The sequence below is a fragment of the Ctenopharyngodon idella genome, chromosome 18 (genome assembly GCF_019924925.1).
Source record: "Ctenopharyngodon idella isolate HZGC_01 chromosome 18, HZGC01, whole genome shotgun sequence".
In the NCBI taxonomy this organism is placed as follows: domain Eukaryota; kingdom Metazoa; phylum Chordata; class Actinopteri; order Cypriniformes; family Xenocyprididae; genus Ctenopharyngodon; species Ctenopharyngodon idella.
In genome coordinates, this window is record NC_067237.1 from 13,764,277 (window position 1) to 13,780,340 (window position 16,064).

General features: G+C 33.9%; 1 protein-coding gene across 10 annotated transcripts in view; it reads left to right on the forward strand.

The window, feature by feature from the left end:
• Positions 1-16,064, forward strand: part of LOC127499456 (protein mono-ADP-ribosyltransferase PARP6-like) — a 36,354-nt gene that overhangs the window by 1,620 nt on the left and 18,670 nt on the right. For 5 of the 10 annotated variants that reach the window (XM_051869786.1, XR_007926126.1, XR_007926127.1 and 2 more), the window contains 13 exons: positions 24-108; positions 1,761-1,917; positions 3,761-3,897; positions 4,378-4,661; positions 6,719-6,835; positions 8,043-8,120; positions 8,422-8,516; positions 8,606-8,666; positions 8,751-8,841; positions 8,933-8,999; positions 13,260-13,409; positions 14,549-14,699; positions 14,949-15,080. In XM_051869786.1, the coding sequence (XP_051725746.1) occupies positions 6,833-6,835; positions 8,043-8,120; positions 8,422-8,516; positions 8,606-8,666; positions 8,751-8,841; positions 8,933-8,999; positions 13,260-13,409; positions 14,549-14,699; positions 14,949-15,080 (828 nt within the window). In that variant the 5' untranslated portion in view covers positions 24-108; positions 1,761-1,917; positions 3,761-3,897; positions 4,378-4,661; positions 6,719-6,832. Of the gene's footprint in view, positions 1-23; positions 109-1,760; positions 1,918-3,760; positions 3,898-4,377; positions 4,662-4,689; positions 4,749-6,093; positions 6,247-6,718; positions 6,836-8,042; positions 8,121-8,421; positions 8,517-8,605; positions 8,667-8,750; positions 8,842-8,932; positions 9,000-13,259; positions 13,410-14,548; positions 14,700-14,948; positions 15,081-16,064 lie in introns of those variants that run through there. The other 5 variants (XM_051869793.1, XM_051869794.1, XM_051869788.1 and 2 more) reach the window with 4 other exon arrangements.

Sequence of the window (16,064 nt, forward strand, 5' to 3'; positions counted from 1 at the left end):
CATCTGTCTCCTCTCTGTTTTAGCTCAGATATTATCCACAGAGTCTGGTCAGGTGAAGGCAAGATAATAGCAGCATTCATTCCAGTCATGTGAAAAATCAGCATCAAGGTGAGTATAAAGACAATTCAAATGCACCCTTAGAGCACAGGTTTGAACAGTAAATACATGTATGTATTATTATACACATATACTGTATGTCTCACTGATGCAAACTACTGTCATTGCTTGACAGCTACCTGTCAGAAGTAAAATGATAAATCTGAAAGACTGCATCTGTATTTTCAGATCTGCACTATTTAATTCTGAGCGTTAACCTGAAATGAGATGGGATGCGACGAGTGAACAAACTTACAAATATCTGATTTATCACTTGCAGTGGATGTTTAATGTGCATCTGCTGTATGCTTGACTGGCATTGTAGGTGCATTTAACACATTTACACTGAACTCAAAATTATTTTTGTGGTAAATTGTAAAGTAAGTATTGAAAATGCAAAATAACAACAGCGCAGAATACTACAGCTTTGCTGTTTCATGCACTCTTCCACATGCTATGAAGGATTAGTTCCCTTCAGAATTAAAATGTCCTGATAATTTCCTCACCTCCATGTCATCCAAGATGTTCATGTCTTTCTTTCTTCAGTTGAAAAGAAATTATGGTTTTTGAGGAAAATATTCCAGGATTTTTCTCCATATAGTGGACTTCACTGGGGTTCAACGGGTTGAAGGTCCAAATGTCAGTTTCAGTGCAGCTTCAAAGAGCTCTACACGATCCCAGACGAGGAATAAGAGTCTTATCTAGAGAAACCATCGGCCATTTTCTAAAAAAATATACTTTTTAACCACAAATGCTCGTCTTGCACTGCTCTGTGATGCTCCACGCATTACGTAATCACGTTGGAAAGGTCACGCGTGACGTAGGGTGAAGAACTCCATCTCATTTTCTCCTCCAACTTCAAAATCTTCTGATATCGTTGTTTTATTTATTTATTTTTTGTAAAGGCCGTTTGACTTAGTCTTTGCACGTTTGCTTTGTAAACACTAAATCGGTACTTCCACCTACGTCACACGTGACCTTTCCAACATGATTACGTCAAGCGTGGTGCATCACAGACGAGCATTTGTGGTTAAAAAGTATATAATTTTAATTTTTTTAGAAAATGGCCGATGGTTTCTCTAGATAAGACTCTTATTCCTCGTCTGGGATCGTGTAGAGCTCTTTGAAGCTGCACTGAAACTGACATTTGGACCTTCAACCCGTTGAACCCCAGTGAAGTCCACTATATGGAGAAAAATCCTGGAATGTTTTCCTTAATTTCTTTTCAACTGAAGAAAGAAAGACATGAACATCTTGGATGACATGGGGGTGAGTAAATTATCAGGAAATTTTCATTCTGAAGTGAACTAATCCTTTAAACAAATAGTGCAGCACTGGTGCTCTGTCAGTACTCCTCCACCTGCTGGTCACAGACGGAGGTGTTTCATCTGAAGTACGACTTTATTTGTGTGTGATTTTCAGGTCTTTGCAGATAAAATGCACCACTTGTGAAAATAACCATATAACTGTACTTTAACCTCCATAATAAAAGGAAGCTTTGGCCGTATTTGAGGATAGTTGATTCTAGTCTGATGTGGATTGAACCTCATGGGCCCTGACAGTGTTAAATGAGACCAGGATTCATCATTATAATATATTATTGTTTGAAGATGAGTGTTTTGAGACCAGTGCTCATACTGCATTGACCGTCTGCATGTGTCCAGGTGAAGGTGTCAGACTCACCTGCTCTCCACGACGACCCCGCCGCTGCTGCTGCTCCCGCTGCCCATGCTGTCTGCTGCTCACCTGACGGCCGCTCACTCACTGACCGCTCTCAGCTCACCTGCTGCGTGTCCTTGTGCTCCTCGCCCACCTCCAGAGGTGAGAGACAAACCCGTCGGCCAATCCGGGCAAACCCCCGACCTGTAAGCCGCCACTGCTGTCTGCATCAGTTGTCAAATCCCATCGTAAATCCCATTGATGCACTCTGGATTGGCTGTGAGTTGCAACAATGTACGATGTCTCAAAGTGTGCCAAGACTCAGATATCTAAATATGATCCACATGAACTCTCTTTGCTCTTACTGTATGGCAACTATTGACTCATTTGGGCCTGTTTTTATTTTTCAAGGGAATTTTAGAGCAATATAAAGTTGTCTCCTTTATGTCTCCTGAGAAACAAAGGAGCACAAACACAATGTTCTGAATGTTTATTTCAATTTCAAACACTTTATTTGTCCCCGAAAGGGAGTAACATAAACAATATACATCAAAAGCACCACACATTAAATAATTAAACACAATATACATATATTCTACAACAAGTGAATGTCTAAAATGGTGTACATTATATGATTTCTTGATGTTTTTTGTTAATTCACTGTATTTTGTCACCGGCAGTGTTATTTTATTATTATTTATTATATTTTATAGTTATATTTTTAGTTTTCATTTTAGTAATTTTATGTCATTTGGTTGCACTTTATTTTAAGGTGTATGTTAAAGTGTATTTAAACATTTAAATACTGAGTCATAATTATTAACTTCATGTACTTGCTATATGTTTAGGGTTAGTTGCATGTAATTATGCATCATTTATAGTTATTACTTACATAACTACATGTAACGTGTAACAAGGACACTAAAATAAAGTGTTACCTTACAATTTTATTATTATTATCCATTTAATATTTCCATATAGCTTATTTGATTTTAGTTTTATTAAGTTTAGTATATAGTATTATTTTTATATTTTCAGTTTAATTTAAATTTTTGTTTAATTTTTAATCATTTTGTTGTGTGCTTTTGTAATTTTTATTCATTTATATATATATATATATAATTCTGCTTTTAATTTTAGTAAGTTTAATACTTCAAATTTGGCATTAGTTGCTAAAGCAAATATTTTTAATAAGCCTTTTTTTTTAAATTATTTTTATTTTAATTTTAGTAATAAATATTTCTATATAGCTTATTTTGGTTTTAGTTTTATTAACTTTAGTATATAGTATTATTTTTATATTTTCAGTTTAATTTTAATTTAGTTTGTTTTAATAATTTTGTTTTGTGCTTTTGTAATTTTTATTCATTTATATAATTTTTTTTCTACACACATATATATATATATATATATATATATATATATATATATATATTTATAATTTATTAATAAATATTTCTATATAGCTTATTTTGGTTTTAGTTTTACTAAGTTTAGTATATTGTATTATTTTCAGTTTAATTTTAGTGTGTATATATATATATATATATATATATATATATATATATATTATATAAATTCTGCTTTTAATTGTAGTAAGTTTAATACTTCAAATTTGGCATTAGTTGCGAAAATTTTCATTTTTAATTTTAATTTTAGTAATAAATATTTCTATATAGCTTATTTCAGTTTTAGTTTTCTTAATTTTAGTACTTCCAACTATTTCAGTTTGTTGCAAAAGCAGCATTTCTAATTTTCATTTAGGTTTTTTTTTAATCTTTTCATCTAACATTTATATTTTATTTCAGCTTCATTTCAATTACAAAAAATGACTAGTCACCAGATGCGCAAAAGTGAATCGTCATACTGACTTATGTTTAAATCATGATGCTGAAGATGTCTTCCACTAAACGAGCATTAATTTTAGAGCAGCTGGTTGGTTCTAAAAGAGGCATTTGCTATATTAAGTGTTTATGAATAATTAATGCAAGTGTCTTTTTTACAGGATGGCAGGATATGAGACAGCACCGTGTCTCCATCAGAGACGTGAGTCATGCAGTCGAGGACATGTTGGATAATGGCTTATCTCTCTCTCTCTCTCTCTCTCTGGAGGTCATTGTGTAAAGCGAGGCTCTTAATGAGGTAAGCAGGGTAAACTCTGATTAGGATGGGAACGGTGGAGTCCGTCACACAGAAGTGTAGAGCTAATGTAAAGACCACAATGACATGAATATATATGCAATGATCTTTGCTCACGTTCCTTCAGTACACAATCATAAAAAACACAGAGTCAGCTGATAAAAATAGAACACTGCCATTGGCTAATGCACCATCACGATGCAGCAGCTGCTGCTTTACTCTCTTTCTGTCTCTTTTTCTTATTCCAAAGTACTTCATTAGGAGTAATTTACTCACAATACTGGCAAAGCATCAACACAAAAACAGTAATGTAAAGAAAATGGTGCCAGGAATGTAATAAAAATAACTATTACAAGATTTAAAAGACATTAAGAACTGCTCTATTGTACAGGTCGTTCTTGAATATGGAGGGTTTGATCTTTTTCTGACAATCTAGGGAAATGTGGATTATGTTTCTCTCTCTCTCTCTCTCTCTCTCGTCAGCTGTAGGTCACATGACTCCCTCTGCTGGCTCTCACTGAGCATGCTCAGTTCACTGTGTTGTCAGGCAAAAATAAGAGAGCACTAGAAGCAGATCTGCAATAGATAAACACACGGCGGAGCAAGAGATGGAGCATTAAAATGGAGGATTGCTGCTAGCGCACAGTGACGCTGTCATATCAGATGGTTTGTGCGCGCTGTCTTTATTTATTCATCTGCATCACGGTGGTGTCGTATTGGAGGAGAAGGAGCCGTCGGGCTGGTGGCGCTCGCTCCATCCTCTGAAGGTGAGATGTAGGGGTGGATGGATGGATGGATGGATGTGGGGGAGGGGGTGTCGTGGATGCTGACCGGACCGTCTGTGAGCTGCATCGGTATGTGTTCGACCCCAGCAGGGCATTATGGGTGTGGAGGGGGGCTGTTTAAGGATACATGGGGGATTTTGTGCAGATGGATGGTGTCTGTGAAATTATTCGAGCAAATTAGACTATCGAACTATCTATCGAACTACAGTCCTAAAATCCACTGACAGACACATTTTTTGGTAATTATTGATAAAAATATTATGTAAATACTTTAAATCCAGGTATTTGTGTCTGTGCATCTTATTTGTTGTCATTAAAAGCATTCAATTGGCCACACTGCTCTCTAGATATCAGTATTTTAGTATTTGCATCAGCCAATAAACATTAATGACAATATTTTTATGCAGGTTTGATGTAAAGTACATGAAAGTTGAGTGATTATGTTCACATTGAGCACATAGATGGTGGCGGAGAGAGAAACTGTGACTCTCATATAAACAAAATGGCTGTTTTTCGAAGAAAAGAATAAATTTCACAGACCTTTTAGACCTATTGTAATGCTTTCAGTGTATTGTTGTATCTATTTTATCTATTATATCTCTTTTATTATTATTTATTTTTATTCGAGATGTTTAGTTTTATGTTGTATTGTAGCACTTTGAGTGTGAGAAAGGCGCTTTAAGGATAAAATGTATTATTATTATTATTATTATTATTATTAATAAAGAAATTATACTTTTAAAGAGACTGTGAATCAGTGAAGTACTAAAATTACAAAAAATAAATAAATGAAAAAAAAAAACCTGAAAAATAACTGAAATAAAACTAAATTAAAGCTAAATAAAAATATATTTAAAAAAAAAAAACTAATAAAAATGACAAAAATTAAAAATGATTAAAACTTAGACGAAAATGAGACTGTATTTGACGTGTGTTTTTATGTCCAAATGTGCTTCTGAAACACGTTTCATCTTGTAGTTTTCATCCAAGCTGCACACTTATATTTCTTCTTTTTAAATAAACACACGTATGTTAGTTATTGTTCAGGAAGAAACAGGAATATGTGGATGTACGTCATGAAAACATGCACATTAAGATTTTTTGCTTTTTTAATGAGATTTTCCTTCCAAAAATGATGAAATCATCACCATAATCCATCCAGATGTTTTACGTGGTTTCATTAATGGTGATTCGCATTAGATTTTCATTACTGTAATACAGTGTCTTTGTCACGATGCAAACGATCTCAATTGACTGGTGTTGTTTTTATATTGATCTTTTGAATTTGGGGAGGAATATTTGGTGTTTTTGTCAGCATTTATCAGATATGACTTATGCAGAGGACTAGTTGGGAAATTTGTGCCCACACACACACACACACACACACACGCACGAATCAGTGACACGGACAGAACGGGTTGTTGCTAGGATACACAGTGGCGAGATGGAGGAGAGGAGAAAGAACAGAGCATTTTTTTAAACGGCTGCGCCGAGGTAAAACCAGCTCAGCTCGGTTTCTTTATCGTCTACAGGAGTGGACGACTGGATTTTTTCATTTGAGGAAAATGTCAGTGATGTTCGACTGTATAAAGGGTCACGATGCGGGGCGTTTTGACTGGTTGCCGGGGTGTTGCTGAGTGATTGCGATATAATTATGAGTAGTGGTGTTGTTTACATTGTTATGTGGTTGCTAGGGTGATTTCTTCGATGTTTATTGTTGTCTCGTATGTAGATATGCACTGTAGTAAAATGATTTTCTGAGTGAAAGACTGAATCCTTTTCAGTGTGGCTCAGGTTTCACCTTTATTGTCTGTCTGTGGGGTTTTTTCAGCTGTTTTATTATCATCCAGTAGTGACTCCGCAAACAGCAGCTTTTCTTCCATTATTACAGATATTTCTCATGTAATGTTTAGCATTGCTGTTGCAGTGATTTCTTGTATTGTCTCTTCTGATTCTGCTGTAACTGGTGGCTGTGATTAAATTGAGATTTCTCTGTGGTTTTGATGTAAAATGTGTTCTGTTTTTTTTCCCCCATGCAGAAAGCGAACAGCTCATCTTTCTGTCTCCCGTCGTCCCAGAGTGCCTGTTGTTTTGCTGAAATGGATCAGAAAAGCTTCGTCCTGTCGGAAACACGTCTGTGAACACCGGAGCCAATGGTGAGTGTTCGCGCTTCATCACACATCAGACACGGCCTGTGTTTCCTCTGAGACGCCTGCAGCTTACTATATGGCTGGCTTAAAATGAACCCAAAATAGGTTGGAAATTAAAAATCAGACATATTTCCTAGAGGCAATTGTCTGATTTTTAATTTCTATCCTATTTTGGGTTCATTTTAAGACAGCCATATAGTAATTTTTAAACAAAAAATGTCCATATTTAACCCAACTTGGGTTGTTTTTAACCCAGCATTTTTTAGAGTGTACACTGTTGATTTGACCTTTCGCTAAGCTCCGCCCCCTCAGACAAGCAAACAAAACATCACATAAGAGTCGATTGAAATTTGCAATTTGATTTGCAGTAAAATGTGCTCATAAATTGGGAAAAATTGATTGGATGTTATTCTAAATCATGTTCATGAGCTGGAATGGATCGTGACATTGCAAAGCCGTTTTTCTTTAAAAAATACCAAACTTGTTGCAAGAAATTATTAATTCACAAGTTTAATAATTTTATTTTCATGGGTAACACTTTATTTTACAGTGTTACATATGTTATGTCTACTTACTGTAGTAATAACAGTAAATTTTTGCATAATTACATGCAACTAGCCCTAAACCAAACCCTATTCCTAATCCTATAATAACTACGTGCAGTTAATTATTATTAATCAGTATTTTAATGCATAATTACACTGTAAAAAGGACACCTTAAAATAAAGTGTAAGCTTTCCGTGTATTGTTTTGGATGAATAATTGTTTCTTTCTATTTTATCTATTTAATTATAACAATAATAATACCTCTTTTATTATTATTATTATTTATTTTTATTCGAGATGTTTAGTTTTATGTTGTATTTTAGCGCTGTGAGTGTGAGAAAGGCACTTTATGGATAAAATGCATTATGATTATTAATATTATTATTAAAGAAATTATACTTTTAAAGAGATTGTGAATAAGTTGAAGTACTAAGATTACTAAATGAAAAAAAATAAATAAACTGAAATAAAAATAAATTAAAGCTAAGTAGAAATATAAAAACAAAAACTAATAAAAAATGACAAAATCAAATATCAAAATGACTAAAAATGTAACTAAAATTAAGCAGAAAACTTAAAAAATATTTATTAATTCAAAATATTAATAAATACTATAATAGTATATAAATAATGCTAAAATTAGTGTGTGTGTTTGTGCTTCATTCAGGATATTAAAGGCCAGTGCTGGACGGATGAAGAATCGGATGGAGAGAATGAATCGGAGCAGTTCCTGTACGGTATTCAGGTGAAACACTTCATTCATCAACACATTTCCCAGTGACTTCCTTAAACGTCACATTCTGTTTCTGTCTTAATGATTTATGACAAATTTGATCTGCCTTAAGACGTACAAATCAAATGTAAGTAAAGTTACCTTTATAATAAAGCAGGAAAAGTCTAGTCTTTATTGGCTTAATCTTCATGTGGCACTAGGTGAAAATACATTTTAATGAGTATCTCAAATAAATGAGCAAATATGTGCACCCCTAGTAATGAAAGTGAAGTAAACAAGCATTTTAATGTGTAATATCACTGTCCACCCGTAGGGGAGCTGTGCAGCTGACCTGTACCGTCACCCGCAGCTGGACGCGGATATCGAGGCTGTAAAAGACATCTACACGGACAGCGCTGTGTCCGTCAGGTAAGACGATCCCTCACTCCACATCTGATTCACATGTGTGCATTCACACCTGATTCACATTCATTCTGAGAGTGTTGCTCTTCCTACAGAGAGTATGGCACGATCGATGATGTGGACATCGACCTGCAAATCAACATCAGCTTCTTGGATGTGAGAAAACACACTTCCTACACAACCTACTCAACTTTATAAACAGATCTTGAAATGGGAATAAAATGATTTGCGTGTTTGTAGGAGGAGGTGGCGACCGCGTGGAAGGTGATCCGTACGGAGCCCATTGTCTTACGCCTTCGTTTCTCTCTTTCACAGTACCTGGATGGACCAGGTAAGAAACGTACATGCGTGACTTCTGTGCATGTGTGTGTTTGAGACTGTACTTGCATTACGTTTAATTTTCATTTTATTTAATCCCACAGAACCATCGGTGGAGGTGTTTCAGCCATCTAATAAAGAAGGATTCAGTTTGGGACTTCAACTAAAGAAGTAAGTCAAGATTGACTACATTTGCATGTGCAACAATAATGTGATTATTTCCAATAATAAGAATAAAGAACGTTAATCGCAGTACGATGTTTACATGACACAAGCAAACCTCTTCATTCCAGTTTAAATGCAATTTTTGTTATTCTGATTATTCTCCAAGAACTGTGGTTATTTTTACCGCCATTATTCATGTACTATGGAAGCTTGTTTCCGCCATGAAATAAACACAATTGCGAGATATAAAGTCAGAATTGCAAGATATAAAGTCAGGATTATGTGATATAAAGTCAGAATTATGAGATATAAACAAAATTCTGAGAAAAAAGTCAGAATTCTGAGAAAAAAAGTCAGAATTGCGAGTTATAAAGTCAGAATTGTGAGTTATAAAGTCAGAATTATGAGATATAAACAAAATTCTGAGAAAAAAGTCAGAATTCTGAGAAAAAAAGTCAGAATTGCGAGTTATAAAGTCAGAATTGCGTGATATAAAGTCAGAATTGTGAAATATAAACACAATTCTGAGAAAAAAAGTCAGAATTCTGAGAAAAAAAGTCAGAATTGCGAGTTATAAAGTCAGAATTGTGAGTTATAAAGTCAGAATTATGAGATATAAACAAAATTCTGAGAAAAAAGTCAGAATTCTGAGAAAAAAAGTCAGAATTGCGAGTTATAAAGTCAGAATTGTGAGTTATAAAGTCAGAATTATGAGATATAAACAAAATTCTGAGAAAAAAGTCAGAATTCTGAGAAAAAAAGTCAGAATTGCGAGTTATAAAGTCAGAATTGCGTGATATAAAGTCAGAATTGTGAAATATAAACACAATTCTGAGAAAAAAAGTCAGAATTCTGAGAAAAAAAGTCAGAATTGCGAGTTATAAAGTCAGAATTGTGAGTTATACAGTCAGAATTGCGTGATATAAAGTCAGAATTGTGAAATATAAACACAATTCTGAGAAAAAAAGTCAGAATTCTGAGAAAAAAAGTCAGAATTGCGAGTTATAAAGTCAGAATTGTGAGTTATAAAGTCAGAATTATGAGATATAAACAAAATTCTGAGAAAAAAGTCAGAATTCTGAGAAAAAAAGTCAGAATTGCGAGTTATAAAGTCAGAATTGTGAGTTATAAAGTCAGAATTATGAGATATAAACAAAATTCTGAGAAAAAAGTCAGAATTCTGAGAAAAAAAGTCAGAATTGCGAGTTATAAAGTCAGAATTGTGAGTTATAAAGTCAGAATTGCGTGATATAAAGTCAGAATTGCGAGATATAAAGTCAGAATTGCGAGATATAAAGTCAGAATTGTGAGATATAAAGTCAGAATTGAGATATAAAGTCAGAATTGCGAGATATAAAGTCAGAATTGAGTTATAAAGTCAGATTTGCAAGTTATAAAGTCAGAATTGTGAGATATAAAGTCAGAATTGCGAAATATAAACACAATTCTGAGAAAAAAAGTCAGAATTGCGAGTTATAAAGTCAGAATTGCGAAATATAAACACAATTCTGAGAAAAAAGTCAGAATTCTGGGAAAAAAAGTCAGAATTGCGAGTTATAAAGTCAGAATTGTGAGTTATAAAGTCAGAATTATGAGATATAAACAAAATTCTGAGAAAAAAGTCAGAATTCTGAGAAAAAAAGTCAGAATTGCGAGTTATAAAGTCAGAATTGTGAGTTATAAAGTCAGAATTGCGTGATATAAAGTCAGAATTGTGAAATATAAACACAATTCTGAGAAAAAAAGTCAGAATTCTGAGAAAAAAAGTCAGAATTGCGAGTTATAAAGTCAGAATTGTGAGTTATAAAGTCAGAATTATGAGATATAAACAAAATTCTGAGAAAAAAGTCAGAATTCTGAGAAAAAAGTCAGAATTCTGAGAAAAAAAGTCAGAATTGCGAGTTATAAAGTCAGAATTGCGAGTTATAAAGTCAGAATTGTGAGTTATAAAGTCAGAATTATGAGATATAAACAAAATTCTGAGAAAAAAGTCAGAATTCTGAGAAAAAAAGTCAGAATTGCGAGTTATAAAGTCAGAATTGCGTGATATAAAGTCAGAATTGCGAGATATAAAGTCAGAATTGAGATATAAAGTCAGAATTGCGAGATATAAAGTTAGAATTGTGAGATATAAAGTCAGAATTGAGATATAAAGTCAGAATTGCGAGATATAAAGTCAGAATTGAGTTATAAAGTCAGATTTGCAAGTTATAAAGTCAGAATTGTGAGATATAAAGTCAGAATTGCGAAATATAAACACAATTCTGAGAAAAAAAGTCAGAATTGCGAGTTATAAAGTCAGAATTGCGAAATATAAACACAATTCTGAGAAAAAAGTCAGAATTCTGAGAAAAAAAGTCAGAATTGCGAGTTATAAAGTCAGAATTATGAGATATAAACAAAATTCGGAGAAAAAAGTCAGAATTCTGAGAAAAAAAGTCAGAATTGCGAGTTATAAAGTCAGAATTGTGAGTTATAAAGTCAGAATTGCAAGATATAAAGTCAGAATTGTGAGTTATAAAGTCAGAATTGTGAGTTATAAAGTCAGAATTGTGAGTTATAAAGTCAGAATTGCGTGATATAAAGTCAGAATTATGAGATATAAAGTCAGAATTGAGTTATAAAGTCAGAATTGTGAGTTATAAAGTCAGAATTATGAGATATAAACAAAATTCTGAGAAAAAAGTCAGAATTCTGAGAAAAAAAGTCAGAATTGCGAGTTATAAAGTCAGAATTGTGAGTTATAAAGTCAGAATTGCAAGATATAAAGTCAGAATTGCGAGATATAAAGTCAGAATTGAGATATAAAGTCAGAATTGCGAGATATAAAGTCAGAATTGCGTGATATAAAGTCAGAATTGAGTTATAAAGTCAGATTTGCAAGTTATAAAGTCAGAATTGTGAGTTATAAAGTCAGAATTGTGAGTTATAAAGTCAGAATTGCGTGATATAAAGTCAGAATTATGAGATATAAAGTCAGAATTGAGTTATAAAGTCAGAATTGTGAGTTATAAAGTCAGAATTGCGTGATATAAAGTCAGAATTGAGTTATAAAGTCAGATTTGCAAGTTATAAAGTCAGAATTGCGTGATATAAAGTCAGAATTATGAGATATAAAGTCAGAATTGAGTTATAAAGTCAGAATTGTGAGTTATAAAGTCAGAATTGCGTTATATAAAGTCAGAATTGAGTTATAAAGTCAGAATTGCGAGTTATAAAGTCAGAATTGTGAGATATAAAGTCAGAATTGAGTTATAAAGTCAGAATTGCATGATATAAAGTCAGGATTATGTGATATAATGTCAGAATTATGTGAGTTATAAAGTCAGAATTGCAAGATATAAAGTCAGAATTGCGAGATATAAAGTCAGAATTGTGAGATATAAAGTCAGAATTGTGAGATATAAAGTCAGAATTGTGAGATATAAAGTCAGAATTGCGAGATATAAAGTCAGAATTGTGAGTTATAAAGTCAGAATTGAGTTATAAAGTCAGAATTGCGAGATATAACCAGAATTGCGAAATATAAACACAATTCTGAGAAAAAAGTCAGAATTGTGAGTTATAAAGTCAGAATTGAGTTACAAAGTCAGATTTGCAAGTTATAAAGTCAGAATTGCGTGATTAAAAACTCGCAATTGCTAGAAAAAGTCACAATTGTGACTTTTTATCTTGCAATTCTGACTTTATAACACAATTCTGACTTTATAATTCGCAATTGCGAGTTTAAATCTTGCAATTGCAATAAAAAAAGTCAGAATTGTGAGATAAAAAGTAGCAATTACCTTTTTTATTTTTTTATTTAGTGGCAGAAACAAGCTTCCATAACATACCGCTATGCACAGCACACATGATTTCAATGTCTTTAACCATCAGTAGGCTATACTGCATTATATTCATGTCGCGCAACATTGTCAAGATGAACTCAGTTTCTTCAGCATCCCAAAATTGCACATGCTCAGAGTGGAATAGATGCGATTAAAGTGTTTAAATGCCTGTTTATTGTGATTAAAATCAACATACGCCATGTTTTGCTATGATTATGGTTGCTACGATTATGAGCTTTATTGCATCATTTTGATCGAAGTATTGTGTTTACCTGAGGTAAAGTTTAAAATCTCATAATCATTATGAGGGTGCATGTAAACCTAGTCATTTACTTTTGTGAATTTGGCAGATGCTTTTATACAAATGAAGTGTTCTGATTGATTTAGCAAAAACTGTAACGCAAGAGTTTCGAAATGAAGCTTGTTTTCATGTTTTTAGGATCCTCAGCACGTTCACGTCCCAACAGTGGAAGCACCTCAGTAATGAGTTCCTCAAAGCCCAGCAGGAGAAACGACACAGCTGGTTCAAAGCTGGAGGAACCATCAAGAAATTCCGTGCCGGATTGAGTATCTTCTCCCCGATCCCCAAGTATGTCCTCAATGTTTGATGTGAAATCCCATGTCATATATGATAACAATCTGAAACAACAGATCATGCTTGATGCAACTGAAACAGTGACCGGTTACTTTTCAGGAGTGGGAGTGTTTTTTATATAAATATATATATATATATATATATATATATATATATATATATATATATATACTGTATATACTGCACATATATAATTCATTTATTTAACAATCTAAAACTCCCTTAAATATAAGATATGTTGATGTTGCGTTCACGTCATGTGATTATCATAATACAATCCTTATATTCAGAAATGATTAGTTTTTATGGCAACACTCATAGTCAGTGCTGGGTAGTAACTTAATCTGGATTATGTAATCAGATTCCAAAAATTATATACTTTTAATTAGATTATTACATTTTAAAATACTCATAATCAGACTACAGTTGATTGATGATTACTTATTATTCACAAATGGCAGTAAAGTATTCATAATTTATTGATTCTCACTAATTCCTCTTTTTTTATCTTTTAAATTGTCCTTTCTAAAACGGTATATTGCTTATTTATGTTCAGAAAGTCTTCCAGTTTTGTGGAATTACACAAGTCAGAGGCCAGACAGCACAACAAATTAAATATTTAATGTATTTTGGGATTGTTTTTATTTTTATGGTTTAATTATTACCTTTTTTAACTTACCATCAACTCACAAACCACCTACAGTTCCTTCACAAAAAATATTTAATGCTCTAATTTTCAACATAATTATTTTTTCTCTTTGTATTTTTATATCAGTACAAGAATATCCTATTCAAATCTATGTGATAAATTAAAGCTAAAAGTAAGGTCAAAAGTAATCTAAAAGTCAGATTATATTACCTAAATATGTAATAGATTACGTTACTAACTACAGTTTTCATCATGTAATTTGTATTCAGGAATGGACTACATTTTAATATTCCCAGCTCTGCTCAAAGTCCCACAATGGATAAATGTGTGTTTGTTGCTGATGACAATAAAAATACAATAAAAATTGGCATAACAATCAGAAATATGTGTTTTACTAGTCAGAAATCATACTTAAGGTAATTCCAGCATGACGTGAGCGCAGCATGAACTCATCCGCTGGCTGTGGCCTCCATCTTGGCTCCAGGTCTCCCAGTTTCCCCCTGATCCAGGACACAGTGTTGAAAGGCAAACTGAGCGTGCCGGAGCTCAGAGTCACCCGGCTCATGAACCGCTCCATCTCCTGTACCATGAAGAACCCCAAGGGCGAGCTGTTCAGCTACCCTCCGAACAGCCAGGTCAGCATCCCGTCTTCCCTGACTGCACGTTTTCCTTCCGAATCACTCTCTTTCCCGCTTCTCCATACCCGTGACCCCTCAGTGGCTCATTAGGGACTCCACGTGACAGATAAAACTTGGCTGCAGATTCCTCTCGTAGGACCAGTCCCCCATCCCAATCCCCAGCCTCTTTGCCCTTCGACACCCCCCTCGCCTAACACGGCTGGCTGGCACCTTTCCCATAATGCTTTGTCTCCGTTAACCCATCAGACTGTGGCTGTCCCGGCGGGCAGGGCCCCTGCGCAGATTACCACCCGCCAGCTGATTGAGTTGTTTTTCTCATCCCAGGCGGGCGGACACTGCAAGAACATCCCCACGCTGGAGTACGGCTTCCTCGTGCAGGTACCCGTCACACCACAGCCTCACCGCCACGCATGACTTCATCGTTTCCCATCATGCCCAGTGTACATCTAAACATTATATTTGTGCATGTCGAGTGCAGCTTCTTAGTGAACATCTGGGTAAATCATCATCATAAATCTCATAAAAGATCATATGCATGATGACGCAGAGAATTAAAGCACCTACAGAAAATCACAGCTTTATTTTGAAGTTTAAAAATTTACGGAGCCCTGCACATGACATGCTGACAAAAATATATACAGTGACCATGAATTAAGAATGCACTCTCTTGTTTTAGTTAAATTGTGGCCCCAAATTAAGAATTCGTACCTATGACTCAATAATTTGTTCCCTCATTTAAGAAAATCGTGACCATGTTGAACTAATTCGTTCCCTCGTTTTGATTTAACAAGGGAATGAATTACAACATGGCCATGATGTAGTAATGCAAAGGAACAAATTATTAGTAAAACTAGGGAACAAATTATTATATCGTGTGCACGATTTAGTAAAATGAGGGAATTAATTATTATATTGTGCACATGATTTAGTAAAACGAGGGAATTAATTATTATAATATGCGCACGATTTAGTAAAACGAGGGAACGAATTATCATTTGTACGATTTAGTAAAACGAGGGAATGAATTATTATATCATGCGCACGATTTAGTAAAACGAGTAAGCGAATTATCGTTCATATGATTTAGTAAAACGAGGGAATGAATTATTATATCTGTGCACGATTTAGTAAAACGAGGAAGCGAATTATATTGTGCGCAAGATTTAGTAAAACAAGGGAACGAATTATCGTTCGTATGATTTAGTAAAACTAGGGAATGAATTATTATATTGTGCGCACAATTTAGTAAGGCATTATTATATCTGTGCACAATTTAGTAAACGAGGGAACGAATTATATAGTGTGCAAGATTTAGTAAAATGAGGGAACGAATTATCATTCGTACGATTTAGTAAAACGAGG